At 44.7% G+C, this 20,688-nt stretch overlaps 1 protein-coding gene across 3 annotated transcripts; it reads left to right on the top strand.

Moving 5' to 3' along the window:
• Positions 1-27: 27 nt before the first annotated feature.
• Parp16 (poly(ADP-ribose) polymerase family member 16) lies at positions 28-20,080 on the top strand. 3 transcript variants are annotated; one of them, XM_027925170.2, is made up of 7 exons: positions 28-70; positions 486-786; positions 8,897-9,034; positions 11,643-11,849; positions 15,094-15,265; positions 16,687-16,828; positions 18,641-20,080. In XM_027925170.2, the coding sequence occupies exons 2-7, from the start codon at positions 616-618 to the stop codon at positions 18,777-18,779; spliced, it is 969 nt and encodes a 322-aa protein (XP_027780971.1). In that variant the 5' UTR covers positions 28-70; positions 486-615; the 3' UTR covers positions 18,780-20,080. The 3 variants fall into 3 exon arrangements, with proteins under 3 accessions (XP_027780971.1, XP_071464487.1, XP_027780977.1); XM_071608386.1 differs by having other exon boundaries at positions 41-70; positions 401-786; XM_027925176.2 differs by lacking the exon at positions 28-70 and having other exon boundaries at positions 110-786; positions 18,644-20,080.
• Positions 20,081-20,688: the final 608 nt, after the last annotated feature.

The following is a 20,688-nucleotide window of genomic DNA, read 5'->3' as shown; positions in this document are numbered from 1 at the left end:
AAGGGGCGGGCCCTCGGCTGAGCTGGGAGGAACGCGGAGCAGCGTGGGAGCGCGGCGGCGGGGAGGGGAGGTAGGCCCGGGCGCCGGAGCCCATAGGGCGGGCGGGCACGGAGAGCGGCGTGCGCTGCTGGGCGAGCGCAGGCGGCGCCGCGGGCAGCTGGGCGAGCAGCCGGGCTTCGGCGGCGCGGGGGGAGGCAAGGCTGGGAGACACGCGCGGCTCCCCGTCTCTGCCGGTCGACCCCCGGGGGCTGTCCCCAGCTAGGTCAGCCCCTGCGGATAACACGTGTCGGCGCGTTCCCGCCGTTGTCATTTCATCGCTGTCATAGCCCCTCCCCGGGCCTGGGATCCCCGGCCCCATTATCCCTGGTGCTGAGCTGGTTTCTGCTGGGTCTTTCCTCAGCCGTCCTGTCTGCTCTGCAGCAAGCGCCCCGTAGAGGACGCTCGTCAGCACGTTCTCACCCCTGTCATCTCGCCTCTCTGCCTAGCTGCTCCCCAGGCCTGGGAACCCCGGCCCCCGACGGCCCGTTGTCCCCGCGCTCCGGTCTTTTGCTGACCGCAGGCTGGGCCTTCGCCTCTGACCTGCGTATTTCCCCCGGCAACGCGCCGCGACCTGGGATGCAGCCCTGCAGGGCGGCGGCCAAGGAGGCGGCCGGCCGCGACGTGCTGGCCGCTGACCTCCGGTGCAGCTTCTTCGCCTCTGCGCTGCAGAGCTACAAGCGCGATTCGGTGCTGCGGCCCTTCCCCGCCTCCTATGCTCGCCACAACTGTAAGGACTTCGAGGCCCTGGTGAGTGTGCTCTGTCCGGGCGCTGCCCACTGCGTACTGGGCCAAGTGGCCTGTGCACCAAGGCAGTGGCGACTCCACCTGTGTTAGTACACATGCCACCCGTAGACTTTCTGTTCCCAGCCTGGCCCGAGGGAAGGTTTCCACCAGCCAAAAACACTCCTAACACCCTTTGACACACACCCAATCACTTGATAACTGCTTCCTCCTGTCAATGACAAGTGATCCGTAAGGAGTTAAGTGAGAAATTTAATAGTTGCATAGCCCTTCACAAAATTTGTTAGCCTGACTAGCAATGGGCTGTTGATCTGAATCAGCTGTTCTGATAAATAGGAAGTTACCCATCCCTTTGCAAATAATTAGACACCCAAAGTCCCTAAAGCCACCCAGACTTTTATCTTAAGATGAAGTAATATGTGGGCAGTACATTTATAAACTGTAACACATAGTGCACATGTGAGCTGTTATTTTTCTGATGAGTCACAGGGTATTTAATTTCTTGCAGAGTTCACCTTAGGATCAGCATTCCATTTATCAGTTATCTTTGTAGTCCAAATCTTTGGAGTTTCCTAGAAAGGTACAACTCATCAGATGATTTGATAAAAAATAAAATGGCCTATAATTATTAAAGGCATTGAATTAGTAGTCAAAGATTTTCCCTCAAAGAAAACTCTGGGGCCTAGTTGGCTTCATTGGTGAGTTCTACCAATCACTGAGGGAATAAGCATTTCCAGTTCTATACCTATCTTCCCAAAGTATTGAAAAAGAGAGTAGCTTTTTTGAAAAAATAGTCTAGATACAAAATCTGTTAAGGATGATACTAGGAAAGAAAATTATAGGTCGGTGTCATAATTTGTGAATATAAATGCAAAAATCTACACTGCCTGTGTAGATTGTTGTTCTTGGGAGGGCAGAGCATTGTTGAGGTCCATTGGCAAGGTGCATTTCTGAAAGAGCCGTGTGGTGGCAGGGTGAGAGGGAAACCTGTTTAGGTGGTGTGGGAGAGAGGTTAAGATTAGAGGGACCAAACTCACTGGAGATGATGCCCCACAATTTAGTTGCATATCATCAAGAAACATACCTCCAAATAGGCTAGAATGCTCAAACATATTGTCTTCTGCTGAAGGTCTACTTGGCAAATCAAATTGGGTTTATTGTAGGATACTTGTAGAGGAAGCTGTGTGTTGGTTTGATTTGTTCATGCTGTTTAAAATTTTATTTTTATGGGTTAGATCCCCAGTACCATACCAAAAAATATTAACTATGTGAGTAGTGTTTGAATATATTCTCATTATAAAAAATATAAATGACTGGGCATAGTGGCACATGATATTAATCCTAGCTAATCAGGAGGCCAAGGCAGAAGGATTACAAGTGAGAGGCCAGCCTGGGCAATTTAGCAATATACTGTCGGAAAATAAAAAGGGGCGGGGGTTTGGTTCAGTGGTGCACCCCTGGGTTTAATCCTAAGTACCTTAAAAACAAAAAAATTCCAAATGATACCAGTAAAGTACAAGTGCCCCTGTTAGAGCTTACCCTATTCCACTCCCCTCTTCAAAGGTATCAGTTGCTCTCCATTTGGGACATACCTTTCCCCCATTTCTATAAATCCTCAAGACACCATCAGCAACTTAAGTAGTCTCAGTTGCCTCCTTTATAGGGACAGATTGTCCCTCATTGTGCCAGTCCCATTCAGTCACCCTTTCTCTCTAGAGCCACTAGCAGACTCTAACCATCCAGTTCTGTTACTATCTTCCTTACTGGGCACCATTGTTGGGAGAACAGCTCATGCTGCAGATTCTTGGGAGTCTGTAGGCATGGCTGCAATCGGCTGTTTCCTAAAAAAAGGCATCACCTCTGGGGGCATGGGCCTTGAGGTTTCGTTTTTTTGCCACATGTCACATGTGTTATTGAAATGATCCGGAGAATTTGACATTCGAACCTGTATCTGACTCAAAGGTGAACTTTTGTTTTTGGTTTTTCAGTGCCAGGAATTGAACCCGGGTTCTCAGGAATGCCAGGTGTGTGTCCTACAACTGAGCCACACCTCCAGCCCCAGGATCTGCATTTTAGTAAGATCCTGGGGGCACTTCATGCACATATAACAAAATCTGGAAAGCAGTGTATCTGGCTTACCCTATTCCCAACTTCCATTTTGGGGCCATGTTGCTCTAATAAGGTCTCCTGGTGGGCTGGGGATGTGGCTCAAGTAGTAGCGCGCTCGCCTGGCATGTGTGCGGCCCAGGTTCGATCCTCAGCACCACATACAAACAAAGATGTTGTGTCCACTGATAACTAAAAAATAAATATTAAAAAAAATTCTCTCTCTCTCTCTAAAAATAAAATAAAATAAAATAAAACTCTAATGCCCAGAAGGTGTCACTCATCATCACTGCCAGTGCTGTTATCTTTAAAAAAAAAAAAAAAAAAAAAGGTCTCCTGGTCTTGAAGGAGTAAGGGTACATACTATTTTTTCTTTCTAATCTCTGGCTTGCACTCTCTAGACAAATGATTTTCCACTGTCTGCGTTAAAACTTGTTTAGCTCCTCTCTGACTTAACTCCTATTGATGTCACCCCCTCATTGTCCAGGCAAAGTCCTGTTGTGGTTTTTTTTTTTTTTTGTTTATTTGTTTTGAGAAGCTGAAATATATCCTTTTTCCATGCCCCCACCCTTAGCAGTTAGGAGTTCTTCCTCTGGGTTTTGTCACAATTTTTTTTTTTTTTTTCATGGTGTTGGGGACCAAACCCAAGAACTTGTACATGCTTCCTTCACAGTTTTTAGAATTTACTTTTACAAAAAATGCCATGATAAATATCCTTCTATATTAATCATTGTTTATATTCCTTGTTATTTTCTTGAGGTGAATTCTAAGAAGTGAAATTGTTGGTTCAAAGGCTAACAGAGTTTCTGAGGAAGGCCTCTGATGCTTATTTCCAGATTAGAAATTGAATATTGACATTTCCTGGGGTGGGGGGGGATCATTCTTTTTAAGGTTCGCAACCTTGGCTGACCTTGAAATCACCTGAAAAGCTTTGTTGTCTGGGTCCCATCATTAGAGATTACAGTTTAATTGATCTGAGGTGCAGCCCAGTCATTGGGACTTTTTTGTTTGTTTGCAAAGAATATGTAGTTTTTAAATTTTCCTGTTAGCTAATTTGATGATTTTCATTTCTTTTCCTACTGGGTAGTGAGAAAATGAGAGCAATTAGATTTATTCCAGTCTAATAAAGTTTTCCTTTATGTACATACTTGCTATTTCAAGGTATGAGCCTCAGTCTCTCAGTTTACCTTTTTGTTTCCCTGCTTCTCTCAAAGATAGCATCAGAAGAGTGGGGAAAAGGGCTGGGGATGTGGCTCAAGAGGTAGCGCGCTTGCCTGGCATGCGCGGGGCGCTAGGTTCAATCCTCAGCACCACATAAAAAGTAAAATGAAGATGTTGTGTCCACCGAAAACTAAAAAAAAAAAAAGTGGGGAAAGAAAAAGGATACAGCTCTAAAAAGACTGCATATAAACATAGATATGATGTGAAATGATTGTTGGTTGGTATTTGCCAAGAAGATGGCTCAGCCTAGGAGATGATGATATGGAGAATAGAGGGATGGGTCAGAACCAACCACTTCTCCCTTCCCAGCCATTCAGGAAATGCAGGCTTTCCAAAGCAGACTGGTGAGCAGTAGAGAGGGACATTTGGTTGGTAATAATAATATAGTATATAGCACTTCTACAACATTAATAGCACTTACTACTTGCCTGGCCCTGTCCTGTGCTGTCTCTAATATAACTCATTTAATCTTTTCTTTTTCTTTCTGTTTTTTTTTTTTTTGGTACTGGGAATTGAAACCAGGGGTGCTTAACCTCTGAGCTACATCTCCACCCTTTTTGTTTTTTATTTTGCGATAGGATCTTGCTAAGTTGCCTAGGGCCTCATTAAGTTGCTGAGGATGGCTTTGAACTTGTGACCCTCCTGCCTCTGCCTCCCTAGCTGCTGGGATTGCATTTGTACTACTGTGCCCAGATCATTTCATCTTAAGTCAGTGTTGTATGTTCTATTATTTTCCCCATCACCATCAGCCAATCAGGAGGTATGCTGGTGACATTCCACTCTCTCTCTCTCTTTTTAAAAAGATTTTTTTAGTTGTCGATGAATCTTTTAAATTTATTTATTTATATGTGGTGCTAAGAATCCCACCCAGTGCCTCACGCATGCTAGGCAAGTACTCAACCACTGAGCTATAGCCCCAGCCCCATGCCACTTTCTTTCTCCCCAGTGTTTTGCAACTTCTAAAAGCTCCCAGGTGGTGCCAACACAGAGGACCACTGCTTTAAAGGATTGTCGTGAGAGTCCTTTTGTAAAATAGACTCTCACCCCCAATCTGTCTTAATAAATTTGGATTTTCATACCTTAGGTTTGTGTAAAGCAAGGTGTACCTGTATGGAACTGTAGTGTCTACCTCTCCAGTATGCATCTGGGAGCCCATTAGCTCTACTGCCCTTGCCCATCTCTCTCTCTTCTAGGTGCCACTGTTTGGTCATGGAGGCTGGTAACCTTTTTTCATTTTCAACAAACATTTGGTTCATTTCCTTTTCAGCACCTCTACCCATGCCTAGTAACTATAACTTCTGGCCCCTTTGTAGACAAATATTTTTTTCAGTTGTTCGTTCTTTCCTGCTACCAAACACTTTGAGGACATTGCCTATCATCTGTACTTGAATAGCTCCAACTTTTCCTCTGTGGTAAGAATCACCTGTGGCAACATTAGGACAACAGATTCCTGAGCCTCCTCCCTAGAGCCTATGATCTGGGTGGTTGCAAAGTATCTCCCGGGCTTTCCTGTCACCTGCTCAAAGCCAGAAGGTTGAGTTGCCTCTTTCCAGCTCATTGGTCCTCTCTCTTCTTCATTGACCCCTGCTGGTTCCAGAGACTTCTGCTTCTTAAACTCCTGTGGCTGTCAGCTCTGCCCACCAGTCAGGCCTCCTCCAGTCTTCTCTCCAACTGGATCTTTCCTTACTCCCTGTAGCAGAGGCTGCAGAGGTGTGGTCTGTGGGCAGTTTTGTTTGTTCTCTAGCATTTTAGAAATTGGGAAATTAAAACAAACAAACAAACAAAAATCCAGTTTGCTGATTTCTTTTTAGAATAGAAAAATCCAAGGCTGCAAGGCCTTGGTGAAACTTGTCCTCCAGCTACAGCTGGAAGTTTGTGGTTGGGCCCTTTGTAAGGCCAGGGATTCTAGTCATCAGGCCTCATCACTCTTTCCCAGACTTTCCCTTACACATTTTTTTCACCTCTCTGACCCTGGATGCATTTGAGCTTTGGACCTACCTTTGCGTGCCTGTCTACTCACTTTTCTGCCTGTCTGCTATGCTCTTTCCCCCCGATCTGGAGTGCTCTCTGTTCAGCCTCAAAATCCTGGCCATCACTGTTGGTCCACTTCCATCCTGCCTGCTCTCTAAACTCTTCTGTTTACCTTTTCTGAGTCCCCAGAGATGCCTCTTTCCTCCTGAATGCTCATTCTGCTCCATCCAGTTGTGGACAGATGCCTTTCATTGTCACGAACTGTGGATCAAAATTCTTGCCTGCATGGAGATTTTCTGTCTCTTACCTCTGTCCCATACTACACATAACATCGTTCTCCCTACCTTTGACAGGCCTTAGGCATAGGCAGCCACGTCTTATTGTATTAATTGGGAAGTGGAGTAAGAATCCCAGCAACATGCAGGATTAGGCTTCCAAGCAGCTTCTTAAAGTTTACCTGATTGCTCCTTTGGGCTAAAATATTTAGGCCATTACTGAATTTTCTCATTCATTTGGTAGGAGAGTATGTATCATGATTAGAATGAACTCTGGAGTAAGACCACCTGGCTTCATAAGTCCCTGCCCTGCCACTGAATAGCTGTGTGAGGTGTCCTATGAGGTGCTCAGTGCTCCAAGCCTCAATTTCCTCACCTTTAAGATAGGTTATTGTGAGAATAAATGAGACGGTGTGTGCACAGTATTGAGCCCTGTGCCTGGCACATGGCAAAGGCTCAACAAATAGTAGCTGTTATTGTTGTGTTTTGAACTTTGTGCCAGATTCCTGCATGGCTGCTGGGGCTCCAGAAAAAGTGAGATGTGGTTGTCCTAGCAGATTTGAGGTTGCCCCAGAGGGTCAAGTTACCAACTTGAGACTCTGCCATAATTGTTAAGTCCAGAGGTAGTGGGTGATCAGGGCAGGCTTTATAGGGGAGGTGACTTTAGGCTGGCCATGAAGACTGAGTGCAGTGTCTTGACAGGCATCAGCAGAAACACGAAGAAAAAACATAATTTGGCGGTTGGTGGCAGGAGGCACTGATAGATGGAGAGGCCAGACCAGATTCCCAAGGGCCTTATTAAGGATATGTTACTATTTAGTAGATAAAAATATAGGCCACTTAATTAAATTTTAATTTCGAGCAACAAGTAATTTTCTTAGTATAAGTATGATCCAAGTATTGCATAAATTATATTTATACTAAAAAGTTTTTAGCAGGTAGCATTGTGGTGCATGCCAATAACCTCAGCTACTTGGGAGGCTGAGGTGGGAAGATTGTTTGAGCCCAAGAGTTCAATACCAGTCTAGGCAACATAGTGAGATCCATTCTATTACGGTAAATTATTTTTTAAAAAATCTGAAACATACACTTAATTGGGCAGACTGTGTTTTATCTGGCAACCTTATTTGTGGTTTGGTCTTTAAAAGGTCCTTAGACTTGTTGGAGCAACATGACAATTGAAATGGAACAGAAAGGAGGTCAGATGAAGGGTCAAAGAGTGTGGGCCAGTTGGGGACCAGGAGGGCAGTACACAGGTGGCAGTAGGAGGGCTCATATAGGATTGGCCCCATAATGGAGCTCTGAAGAGTCCTGGGTCCATCAGGGGGAGTTACGAGGAAAGAAGTCTTCCACTTCTGAACTGAATTCCTGAAGGGGGCCTGGCTAGTTGACTTCTTTTTGTAGGGCTTCCTGTGTAACAGGGTTCCTGTCTCCAATGCCAATCAATGCCAACTTAATAATAAGAACACAGTTTTAGAAATAGGAAAAAGAATTTTTATTGCTTTGCTAGCAAAGGAGAAGAAACATCCGGACTCCTGTCCCAAAGGCTGTGACTCCTGATCAGGAGGGACAGGGGGTTTTTAAAGGAGCTCTTCAAGGGTTATATTCCAGGTGTGCTCTGGTAGGGGTCCCAGGGTGCCCTGATGACATGATGGGATTCACTTGTTAATTTGGGAGATTCTCACTTTCCTGATCCTCAGCAGGCATCTCCTTCCTGTAGTGAGTGTGTGAACCCGCAATTAACTAGGGGAAGAAAAGATAACATTGTCTCCCTAATCTTGTTGGGGGAGGGGGGAGAGAAGAGACAAAAAAAAAAAAAAGCCTTAGAGCAATGAGGGCTATATTCTGAAGGTGAAGGGCCCACTGTTACACACCTGTGCCTAGGTCTGCACTATGGGTAAGGGGTGTGGCTCACAGATGGAATTTGGGAACAGGAGTAAAGCGGACAGCTGAGTTGACTCAGCTGTGATTCTGGGATAACGGGTGTGGATCAGGAACAGAAAAGAAAGAAGGGGAAGACCACAGGAGATGCTGGGCTGAGTGTCTGGTACGAACAGGAAGAGGGCCAGACCACAAGCACCTAACATTAGCTCAGGTCAGGATTTGTACCAAGTGAGTATTTTGAAAAAACCTTGTAGGCTTGGTGGCACATACCTGTAATCCTAGTGACTCTGGAGACTGAGGCAGGATAATTGCAAATTCAAGGCCAGCCTGGGCAACTTAGCAAGATGAGACCCTGTCTCAAAATTAAAAAGGGCTGGGATGTAGCTTAGTGGTAGAGTGCCTCTGGTTTCACACTCACACACACACACACAAAAAAAAAAAAAAAAAAAGGAAGGAAGGAAGGAAAAAAAAACTTTTAGAGTTCAGAGCTTTCAGAGTTTGGTATTCTTTAGAAAAGGAATGGTAGGCCTGTGAATTTCCCTGGCTTTCAGGAAATTCCTTGATACGGAATGAGTAAATTGGGCCAGTCTTACCACTAGAGGGCCCCTGATTATCATTTTGTCCAGCATCCTTACTAATGGACATTTCCTTTACTTCAGCTTGCAGATGCCAGCAAGTTACCCAACCTCAAGGAACTTCTGCAATCCTCTGAAGACGAAGACCAATGGGCCTGGGACCTGGTGAGCTGGATTTTATCCTCAAAGGTCCTGACAATCCACAGTGCAGGGAAGGCAGAGGTGAGACTTTGGGCTGAAGGTTGTGGGATAGCATGAATCCAGTGACTTTGGGACATCTCTGGGCCCCAGAATGGCCTGGGCAGCTTGTTGAAAATGCAGATTTCGTGCCTTGTCCTTTTACTGAATAAATTGGGGGCGGGTAAAAAAAGGCAGATTCCTGGACTTCACCCTAGAGATTGTGATTCTGTGGTATCTGGCATTGGGCCCAGGAACTCTGTAACAGTGGCAGTTCACAGCTGGATTCTGCCTTATACTATCTCTATGATCTTGAGTAGGTTGCTGGGTGCATTTCAGCACTTTCATTTATTCATCTGTAAAATAGGTATAATAATTGCATAATTCCACTGGGAAACTGACCATGTAAATGGATTTTTACACTTAAGAGCAGTGCCTAAGGGAAAATACTAAGGACTCAGTGAATGTTGGGTATGACTCTATTTAACAAGCACTGCAGGTGATTCTGATAAGGATGGACCCTGATCACACCTTAAGAAACATGGGCTTAGTCCAGTTGTCAGGAAACAGGCCACAAGTAGTGGAAAATGTCATTTTTGGACTCTAGTCCTACTTCAATTACTGAATCTCCTTTCCCCCATTTGCAAGGTGAGAATTTAATAGTTACCTCAAAGCAGGGCAATGACCCAAAGTCTGTCACCCCACAGCACAGTTTCTGGCACAGGTCAGACATTCTATCATTTGGTTTTCTTTGCCTGATTGGAGTCTCCCGGGGACCGGCTAGAATGATAAGTTCCAGAGTGTAAAACCTGATTCCTGACCTGGTGTTGTTTCCTCTGAGGGGCAGCACTGGTTTATCTGTACTGTTATTCACATAATTAATCAATTTCAATTTGAGAGCATTCCATTTTACAAACTTCCCTGACACAGAATTTGGTACCTTGGGTTCTGGCATTTAAGGGACATCCATCTGTATTGAATAGTAAAATAACAAAGAACCCTGGAGAGGGAGTCAGGAGATCACATTCAGGGCCAGGTTGGGCTGCTAATTCCTGGGTTTCACTCTTGTCATCTGTTGAGCTGAGAGGTACATTTATTTATTCACACCTTGTATGGGCATCAAGCACCTACTAAAGGTTGTGTGCTGCAGCTAAAGTAGATATGGCAGTGGTTTCTCAATTTATTATTATGAATCAAGTTAAATTTCCATTAAAATGTGGGGTGTTAAAAACCCAGAATTATTAGCTTTTTATTTTTCCTGAGTAAGGATGTTAGTCTACTGAGTATTATCATTTTATAAAAAGGTAAGTATTAAAGTATTGTAAGTATTAAATTACTTACAAAGGTCTTGATTTCAGAAGAAAGGACAGTTCTTCCAAAGGAAGGATCATGGCAACTTTACGTCATTATAAATATATTCATTATATTTCCCTTCTTTTTCTCAATCATTGATAACCCAGGAAAATTTTGCTACAGATTGGCTTTCGTCTGTTGTCTACTATTTGAAAACCAGTATAGGTTGTAGTCTCTACCCTGGAAAGGATTATCCTCCTTGAGAAAAGAGCTTACCTTTCTGTATCAATTAGCTTTTGCTGAATAACAAACCATTCCCAAAATTTATCAGCTTTAACCAATAAAATGAGAAACACTGATTGTCTCTTATGTTTCTGTGGGTTGGTTGGGTTCTATTTCAGTTAGTTTTTTTGCTGCTGTGACTAAAGGACCTGACCTGCACACTTTTAGGGCAGAAGAGTTTACATGAGCTTTTGAAGGACAACTCGCATCCAAACCATAACAGGTCTTTTGAGTAGGATGGGCTTGACTGGAGCTGGTTGGCCTAGGGTAACCTTGCTTATATTTCTGGGGCTTTAGCTAGGTTGACTGCAGAGGTGGGGCCTTTCTCTGTGAGGCTCTGACCCCACAGGAGTCCAGCCTGAACTAGACGGAAGGGTCTCCAGCAGCAAACAAAGGGGGTCAAGCCCTTTAAATCTGACATATGTATATTATGGTCCCATTGCCAAAGGAAATCATGTGGCCATGCCCAGATCCAAGGGGTGGAGAAGCAGATTCCATGTTTACAAAGTCACATTGCAAAGGGGTGTACAGACAAGGGTAAAAGGAAAAATTTGTGGCTATTTTTGCAATTTATCTCTCCTTTCTAGCTCATGAGATATTGTAAAGATGAACAGAGGATATAGATGGAATAAGTTAGAGACATTAGAATGTTCTCTGGTTAGAAGGAGCAGTTTGTGCTTCTCAGCCTATGATAGGGAAAAATATTATCAGAGGAAAGCAAGCATTGAGCTGTGAGCTCTGAGCTTGCTTATAAATTAATGTCTCCGTCCTCATGATATAGGAGCTCATAGGGGTCAAGCTCCAGGTTTTAGGAGGCCGTTTTTACAGCACAAGTTTTGGTGGAGGGTGAGGGGACTGGGGATTGAATCCAGGGGCATTTTACCACTGAGATATATCCTCATCCCTCTTTAGTTTTTGTTTTGTGACAGGGTCTCACTAAGTTGCTGAGGCTGGCCTCAAACTTTAGATTCTCCTGCCTTAGCCTCCTAAATTGCTGGGATTACAGGTGTGTGCCACTGTGCCTGGCCCATTTTTGCAGCTTCCTAAATAAAATTGTGACTCTCTTCATGTTTTCAAGTTTGAAAAGATCCAGCGGCTGACTGGTGCCCCTCACACGCCTGTCCCTGCCCCAGACTTCCTATTTGAAATTGAATACTTTGACCCAGCCAACGCCAAATTTTATGAGACCAAAGGAGAACGAGACCTAATCTACGCCTTCCATGGTAGCCGCCTAGAGAACTTCCATTCCATCATCCACAATGGCCTGCACTGCCATCTGAACAAGGTGGGCCCAAGGGGTACCCTCTGACATGGGGGAGCATGGGGATGTGTGCCAGAACTCTGGGGGTTTGTTGGGGGAGAGTGGTGTGGAGATGGATAGGTTTACTAAGGCCTTGATACCCAGAGTGTGGGCTGCAGACCAGTATTCATGGCATCACCTGGGAGCCTGAGAAAATACAGAATCTTGGGCTCACCCTTAGCCCACCTGATTCCTATGCTGATTACAGTTTGAAAAGCCTCCATGGCTCTCAGCCTTGGCTGCATATCTATATAATTTGGAGCTTTAAAAATTCCCAGTGGGGGCTGGGGATGTGGCTCAAGCGTTAGCAACACTCGCCTGGCATGCGTGCGGCCTGGGTTCGATCCTCAGCACCACATACAAACAAAGATGTTGTGTCTGCCGAAAACTAAAAAATAAATATTAAAAAATTCTCTCTCTATCTCTTTGAAAAAAAAAAAAAAAAGGAACAGAGATCAGAAAAAGTTAAAAAAAAAAAAAAAATTTCCAATGCATGGCTGCATCCCAGACCAATTAAATCAGGTTCTGGGAGTGGGACCTAAACATCAGCATAATTTATTATTTATTTTTTGGACTGGGGATTGAACCTAGGGACACTACCACTAAGTTACATTCCCCATTCTTTTTATTTATTTTAATTAATTAATTAATAGGTTTTTGGGTACTGGGGTTTGAACTCAGGGGCACTTGAACACTGAGCCACATCCCCACCCTTATTTTGTGTTTATATTTAGAGACAGGGTCTCACTGAGTTGCTTAGTGCCTCACTTTTGCTGAGGCTGGCTTTGAACTCAAAATCCTCCTGCCTCAGCCTCCTGAGCCACTGGGATTATAGGCATGCACCATTTTGCCAGCTGTCTGTATACTTTAAAAACCCTCCAGTGATCCTAGCCTGTGACCAGCCCTAGCTACTCAATGTGACGCCCCCACAGACAGCATCTGCATTACCTGGGAGCCTATTGGAAATATGGAGTCTTGGACTCACCTCAGCCTACTTGATTAGAATCTATGCTTTAAAAAGATCCCCAGGTGATTGATAAGACACTGAAGTTTGAGAAGTGTATTCCTAGGGGACACTTTAATAGTGTCAGCCCTGGGAATAAATGAGGGGTATGCCACAATGTGCCAAGAGAGGTCCTTTCCCTCTCTCTTCAAGCTGCTTTCCTCCCATTTTTAGGAGTTAAAACAGTGTCAACTACCCCTTCTCTGCTGGCACTTATTTTACCCCTCACTAAGGTGTAGGAAGAAGGTTACAGACAGGCCCTGGAGCTGAACAGACTTGACAGCTCTGTGTCCCTGGGCAAATTGACTTAAGCTTTCTGAGCCTCAGTTTCCCCTAGAACTGACCTCTGTTACTCTCCTTGTGGCACAGGAGAGAATTAAAAGAGTTTATTATACAAAGGCTTCTACATGTACTTTGTGCCAAGGAAGCAGTAGCTGTTTTTATAGGCTATTGGAGAGGGCATCTGGGGTGGTTGGATGGTGTGGGCTCCTCCCCATTGTGGCAGCATCTGCCTTGTCTTTGAGGAGCCGGCTCCATGAGGTTGGGCTCATTTGGGGCTGATGCAGCCCCGAGGCTGTGAAGATATTTCCCAGCCCTGCTGCATCTGATTAGTGCTGTTAGGTTTTTCTGAAGATGACGGGTTTGTTTACACTGGCTCTTGGTTTATTATTATGGCCAGGCTACTGGAATCTAAGGCCTCGGCTGTACACTGGGGCCAGCCTGGAGAAGCTGCCTGCAGGTCATAGTCTTTATACCCAACTTTCATTTCAGTATCCTTAGGGAGTTTGCTGTTTAGAGGTGTCTTAAAAGAGTCCTTTGGTAAACTGAATCCCCTTTGGTCCCCTCTACTTGGATTTTTAGCAAGGAACTTGCTTGAAGAAGCCCATGTGCCAGATGAGGCTTATTTTCATGGCAGAGAAACCGCAAGCTTCTCACTCTCATGCACCTCTACTCCTAACCACCTTTCACAAGATTTTCAGGTCTTGAGAAATGATGTAAATAGAGAACTGATGTGGGGTCAGATCAGAGGGTGTCCAGTGTCCCTGGAGAAGATCCATGTCAGCTTTTGAGACATGGGGGACACTGCCTAATATGACAAGGAGCTCCCAAAGGCTGTACCAAGGTTTCATTTCCCCTACGCTTCATTTACCAGGCTTAGAAAGTGGCAGCCTGGTGCAACTGAATAGGATATTTCTGAATTCCAGAGCATAGGATAGACATGAGTGAGCTCTTCACGTCCACTCATCATCTTAAGATATCCTACTGTGGCTCATGGATGGCAGTGGAGTTTCAGTTCGAATAACAAAGGCCATCCTTTGGTCCACAGCTACCTGGAATATTATGAGAAGGATCCTGAGTAGTATGAATAAGTGCCATGATGGATATTGTTATATCGGCCATCGTGATCAATTAGTGATGTCTACCAGAGGCAAAGGATCTGTATCTTCACTTGCAGGAGTCTTGCCTGCTGTGCTTCCTTATGGAGGGTACAAGTTAGCACCCACTGCCAGGGAGCTGCCTCCTAGACTCTTGGACACAATTTTCTTAGTTAACACCAACACAAAAGAGTAAAACTTACTCTGCCCTTCATGTTTACTTCCCTCATTTCTTCCCTCAGTTCTGAGAGACTTGTTTCTTTTCCAAGTAGTGACTCAGATTAGCCTCTCCCTCAGGTGTGACTTCCTCCTGCACATAAGGGTGTGACTTGGCTTTGCAAGTCCAGCAGTGTAACCGTGTTTATGCAGTCATGTAACAGGAATCACTATACCCACTGTAATAGAAGAGTCTGTGATAGAGTACCCTCCTCACATTGTCACCACCATTTCCCATGTGCCAGCTGTTCTGCTCCATGTTTGCTATATGTTATATCATTTAATAATCACCTATTACCTTATGAAGGAGGCACTGTTATCACCATCTATGAACATAGAAACTGAGGCACAGAGAGTTTATATAACTTGCCAGCTTGTTGGAGGATTTAAACCAAGTTCTGTTTGGACCTCAACTTCAAGGAACTGCTAGTTTCCCAGGCTAGGTGACCAAAATCCACAATCAGTAAAACTGTGGTCAGGTGGAAATGTGTTTAGTAATATACCCTATGGAGATGTCACAGGTTAAAAAATCTTGTGTTTACAACTCTATTGAAGAAAGACCAATGCCCTGTTGCTGTGCCAACTCTACATTCACCAGTGTGTATTTCTTTTTTGTATTTCTCTACCATTCCAGACATCCTTGTTTGGAGAGGGGACCTACCTCACAAGTGACTTGAGCCTGGCCCTCATTTACAGCCCCCATGGCCATGGGTGGCAGCACAGCCTCCTTGGCCCCATCCTTAGCTGTGTGGCCGTGTGTGAGGTCATTGACCATCCAGATGTCAAGTGCCAAACCAAAAAGAAGGGTGAGTGAGCACGTGGTCCAGACCTGGCTGCAGGCCTCTGTTGGGGTAATAGGCTCTTCTTGTTGGCCCAGCTGTTGGGTAGAGTACCGATTGCATGCTAAGGGATGGGCTGGGTCTGGAACAATGCAGGGGGCCTGCCTTCTAGGAGGGAAAAACCTTCTTAGGTTTTGAACATACATTGGAAAAGATCACTTACCACAGGTTGGAGGTAGGGAGGGCCAGATGAGGGGACTGATAAGGCAACTCAGAGAAAGGAGCAATCATTGCAGGTCCAAGTGGCCAGGGAAAGCTTTGGGAAGGAGGCAAGATCTGACAAAGAACTGAATGTAAGGTGAGAATACGGGCTCCCTAAGAATTGAACTAGGTCTTATTTATTCTTGGGCATCTGGTGTCAGCAGAGAGTCTGGTATATACTTGACGTTCAACAAATATGAGCTAAACTAGAGCTAACAACATTGGGTCCAGGTCCTCTGATCTACCCTGGTGTGTGCTGGAGCCCCAGAGGGTGTGAGGGGCAACTGAGGCCACAGGGAGCAAGTCCTGGGTTCTCCAGGAAGCAGATGACTAGCTGGCTGCCTCATCTTCACTGCCCTGATGTGTCCCTCAAACTGCATGCCCTGTGCCCCCTGCTGTGTTCTCTTCCTCCAAGGCAGAAGAGTCATAGAACTGTCAGTCCAGTCTCCACAACTGGCCTGCCAGTTTTACTAAGAAGAGGAGAATTCAGAAAACTGGCTGTTCTGGCCTCTAATATAAAACAACTGGAATCCTGAGGAGTAGGCCCAGGTCCTACACTACCCTCCCAAATCAGAGGGCACGAATGTTTGCATTTGTAATTCTTAGGAAGTTTGCAAATGGTGACATTAAACATCAAAATAAAACTTTGCAGCCTCTGCTGACACACAGTTTGGCCCTGTTTTTGTTCTTTTGTTTTTTTTTTGGTAAAACCTTTTCATGTGGTTAAAGGAAAAAGTTTTAAAATAGTCTTGGTAGGAAGGGTGGAATAAAGTATTCCAAGAAGCTCAAATCTAGCATGGTTTATTAAAATACCCACTAAGAGCCTTGTTTTAGATCAAGACCTCTGCCCAGCCTAGAGTAATTTTTTTTTTTATTTTTTTTTGGTGTGGCTATTAATTTGCTGCTTCCCTCTGCTTTTCCACTCAGCTGCATTTTTTCTTCCTTGTATCTTATATTTTTCTATTCCTTTTCTCTTCCCCCCATTTGACCACCTGCCTGCCTGCCAGATTCTCTGGTTCAGTGCCGTTTCACATATACATACAGGCTCATACCTCAGCGCGCCAGGGCTTGCTGCCTCAGGATAGGGAGATTTGACTCCTTTCTATTTCTTCTTTGCTTCTTTAGTTAATTGTAAATTGCCCTCCTGCCCCGCTCCAGTGAAACTGTACTTTACTTGCCTTATTCAGATTCCAAGGAGATAGACAGAAGAAGAGCAAGAATCAAACATAGCGAAGGGGGCGACATCCCTCCTAAGTACTTTGTGGTCACCAATAACCAGCTCCTGCGAGTGAAGTACCTTCTGGTGTATTCACAGAAGCAGCCCAAGAGGTAAGAAGCATGGTCCCTAGGTGAAGGATAGGAGGCCAACTAAAGGCTGTATTCAGAGGATGGTTTCACCTTTACCAGGGCTGCTTTCTTTCAGCCTTAGGCCTCCACTTTGTGTAAAATACATAAAGTACTAAGCTAGAAATGGTGAGGAGGGCATACGAGTCAGAGGAGATATGGTCCTGACGCAATAGGGTGCATGTGTTCTAGTGAAGAAGATAGGAAGATTTGTAAACATAGGTCTTTCTATGAGGGATGGAATGAAGCCAAATTTGTGACCCCTTAGCCACAAGGCCCATAATTGTGGTCTGAAACCCACTGATTTAAGCTGAGAGGCAGGGCAGCAAGGGGTCACTGGCTGAAGCTGTGCAGCCTAGCTCAGTCACTTTTCCCCATGGTTGTTGACCCTCTGCCTGCCCCTCCATGGATCTGAGATGCTTTATCCTTATCTCCAAAATGAGGTGTTGAAGCTGGGGGTGGGGCTCAGTGGGAGAGCACTTGACTAACACGCACTATCCTTAACCATTCAAAGAATAAATGAACCCTTAGCTGGACATGGTGGTGTGTGCCTATAATCCCAGCAACTCAGGAGGCTGAGGCAGGAGGATCACAAGTTGAAAGCTAGTCTCAGCAACTTATCGAGGCCCTAAGCAACTCAGTGAGATCCTGTCTCAAAATATAAAAAAGGACTGGGGATGGGGTTCAGTGGTTAAGCGCCTCTGAGTTCAATCCCCAGTACAATAAAAATAAGGACCTTTGGCTCTGAAGAACTATGGTGAATGCCTAGTCCCATTTCAGTAGTGTGGTGGTGGGAGGATCTGTAGGGTTCTAAGGGTTGGGGGTCACTTAGAGACCTTGCATGTTGTTGGAGCCCATGGTAGAGCTTCCCATGCATATCAGTAGCAGGTGCACTAGTTTGACAGGAAAAGGGGTCATTTTTAAAGTCCTGCTTCTTATGCATACCAGTGCTTTCCATGATTCCAGAATTTATATGCAAGTAAAATCCAGCCTCCACCTAAATTTGGGTAATCTATATAAGGTTTCTAAGTCTTAGAACAATATTCTTTGGTTTTAAAGAAACATCTGACTTCTATTTAATATTCCATTTGGCCCATGCCTATAATTCTGCTCATTTAGGAGGCTGAGGCAGGAGGATTGTAAGTTTGGGACCAGCTGCAGCAACTTGATAAGACCCTGTCTCAAAGTAAAAAAAAATTAAAAATAAAAAGGAATGGGAATGGAGTTCAGTAGTAAAGCACCCTAGGTTCAATCCCCAATATGCAAAAAAAAAAAAAAAAAAAAAAAAAAAAAATCCATTCCTTTTCCCACTATTCCTGGAGTGTATCTTAAGTGAACACTTGGATGGTTTAGAACACCTCCTAGTGGGCCAAAGAGGATTTCCCAGCTCGGAATTATATCTGTATGTGTCTAAAAGGAAAAAGACTTTTGCTAAGTGGCCTGCCACCATCTGGGCAGATACCCTGAGCTAGGTCATTCTTACAGATACCAAAGTCTTGCTTAAGAAAAGATGGGTTATAAAAGGTAAAAAAGAGGACATACAAAGGGAAGATCAGGGTGAGCTCACTGCATAGCTGTCTTTGTACATTTAGAAAATGTTCTGTTGAAAGGCATGTTGGTGCCAGAGCAGACATCCCCAGATTTCTTGGGCAAAGTATCCTGAAGCTTCACTTCATAACTATGCAGAGGATGAAATTCATCATTTCATCTTCTTTGAGCCAGAACTTGTTGCATACACTTTTTTAAAAATGTTTTTTTTTTCCTTCCTGTTGCCAACATCACTCTTTTCCCCTTCAGCAGGACTTCGAGCCAGCTCTCCTGGTTTTCCAGCCATTGGTTCATGGTCATGATGTTCCTGTATCTGCTGCTGCTGCTCATAGTGAGTGTCATCAACTCCTCTGCTTTCCAACACTTTTGGAATCGCGTTAAAAGATAATCTTTCTGGTTCTGGTGTGGGGACCACCTCAACCATGTGCCTTAAAATAGCTTGTTTCCTACCTCCTGTGCCTCATGTCCGGCCAGGTCAAGCCTGGGGACTAGTTGAGGGTCACAGGACAATTTTTAAAATGCCATAAATGTACTGATTGCCTTTGATGATGCTCCCAGCCACACTCCAGTCTGTTGGGACGCCTGGATCCTCACTCACAGTTTTCAGGGAGCCCTCCCATCTGCTCCTTCCTGAACAGACCTAGGGAGTTGGCTCTTCAGCCAGGGCCAAAGGAAAAAGTCCTGCTGCATTTAAAAACAAAGTGTCCAAGCTGTCAGTGGTATGTTTACAATCATTACTGGCGGAGGTTGGCCCTTTCTCTCATGCCTTCTGGAAGGCGGAACATGTGTAGTGGGGACTATAAATCACTAGGCGGTTGCCTTATTTTGGCTTGAGACACCCAAGAAGGACAGTCATGTTTCTCATAAAAATCAGTGGGATGGTTTTTGGATTCCATCAGTTCTTGTATGTGAGTGCAAAACATTTTAACAGTTTTCTCAAATCAACAGTCAGCCTTTTGCTATAGCTGTACCTCCCTCCCCACAAACCATGGAAGAAAAAGGAAAGAGTCAGGGCCCTGATTTTTTAAAAATTTCAGACTTAACCTGAGCAACTCAAGACATCTATTTCTAAAAATTACCAACTGTTGCTTATAGCTGAAATGGAACCAAATGTTTGTTTTCTGACTTTTTAAAATAGCTATTTGACAAAGTAGTCTTTGTGAGCTGAGAAGAGGGGAAATTTCTGAACCTAAAGCACCCTTTGGTCAGGACACACAGCCTCTTTCCTAGCTGTGTCCTAGAGTGAAGGATCTGAGCCTCAGGCTTGCTCCTGTTCTTATTCTCACAAAGCTGCCTTGATTGTGGCCTGCCAGCCTCAAGTGCCACATTGCAGGCCGTCGGTGGGCTGCTGGCCTTGGAAACAGAGGCCTACTTAGCATGTCACAAATCCACATGATTTGAGCCTCCTTCAGAGGGTCACTGTCTTTGGGACTCAGCCAGGGCTTTAAAGTGTAGGAAGAGCCTCGGCCGCCAGGACAACCGCAGCCCGACTTGGTCCTATTGTCCTTTCCCTTTGTCCTGCTGAGTTTCAGCTGTCATGGAACCCTGTCCAATTTGGGGATGAGATTGCTGTAAAGATGGGGAAGAATCATTTTTCTACAATTTATAAAGTTGTGAAAAAGCCATTGTCATGGTTTTTACATTGAATATTGAAACATTTCAAAAATAATAAAGATATTTTCCTAATTACTAAGTTGTCTTTGTGGCTGCTTTCAGCCTGAGCCTGAGTCGGCTGTGTATGCCCTGTTGTTAAAAATCTTATCCTCTCTTTCCTTGTTCAAGGTGACCATTTGCTGGAGAGCGTGTATCACCAGGATATCTAGTAGGTGGGATTTGTTGTCATTGACCCCAAAATAAGAGCACCTACAGTGTACCAGGCACTAGGAATACAAGCAGGATCAAAAATTCCCCTGCCCTCATGGAGCTGACAGTCTGGCAAGGTGGGCAGACAGACGGATGTTTTGGGAGTGAGGTTGGCATTATGTGATTTTATAAGAGTTTTTGGGAAACACTTGGTAAGGAGCCCTAATATGGTCTGGGATCAGGAAGCATGGGGTTGATACGTGTAGCACCACACCTTACATGTACTGATCTCGTTAGTCTTCACAGCAGGCTGTATCAAGAGACAAGGCGCTAAAGACTCAGAGAGTTTGCCCAAGGTTAGAAGGCTGAGAAGTGGTCAAGCTGGGAGTTAAACCTGGCAGACTGATGTCAATGTCCATCTCACAACTAGTGTCAGTTTGGACTAAGGGAGGAGGAGTGTTTAATGCAGTGAGAAGAGCACAAGTGAAGACCTA

This window comes from Marmota flaviventris, chromosome 2 (genome assembly GCF_047511675.1).
Source record: "Marmota flaviventris isolate mMarFla1 chromosome 2, mMarFla1.hap1, whole genome shotgun sequence".
NCBI classification, from domain to species: Eukaryota; Metazoa; Chordata; class Mammalia; order Rodentia; family Sciuridae; genus Marmota; species Marmota flaviventris.
This window is presented reverse-complemented; position numbering and strand designations above follow the sequence as displayed.

Bases quoted from the DNA above. Each gene is read 5' to 3' on its own strand.
- Parp16 (XM_027925170.2), top strand. From the start codon at position 616: ATGCAGCCCTGCAGGGCGGCGGCCAAGGAGGCGGCCGGCCGCGACGTG. The intron at 9,035-11,642 runs GTGAGACTTTGG...CATGTTTTCAAG, and splicing joins ACAGTGCAGGGAAGGCAGAG to TTTGAAAAGATCCAGCGGCT. The intron at 16,829-18,640 runs GTAAGAAGCATG...TTTCCCCTTCAG, and splicing joins TCACAGAAGCAGCCCAAGAG to CAGGACTTCGAGCCAGCTCT.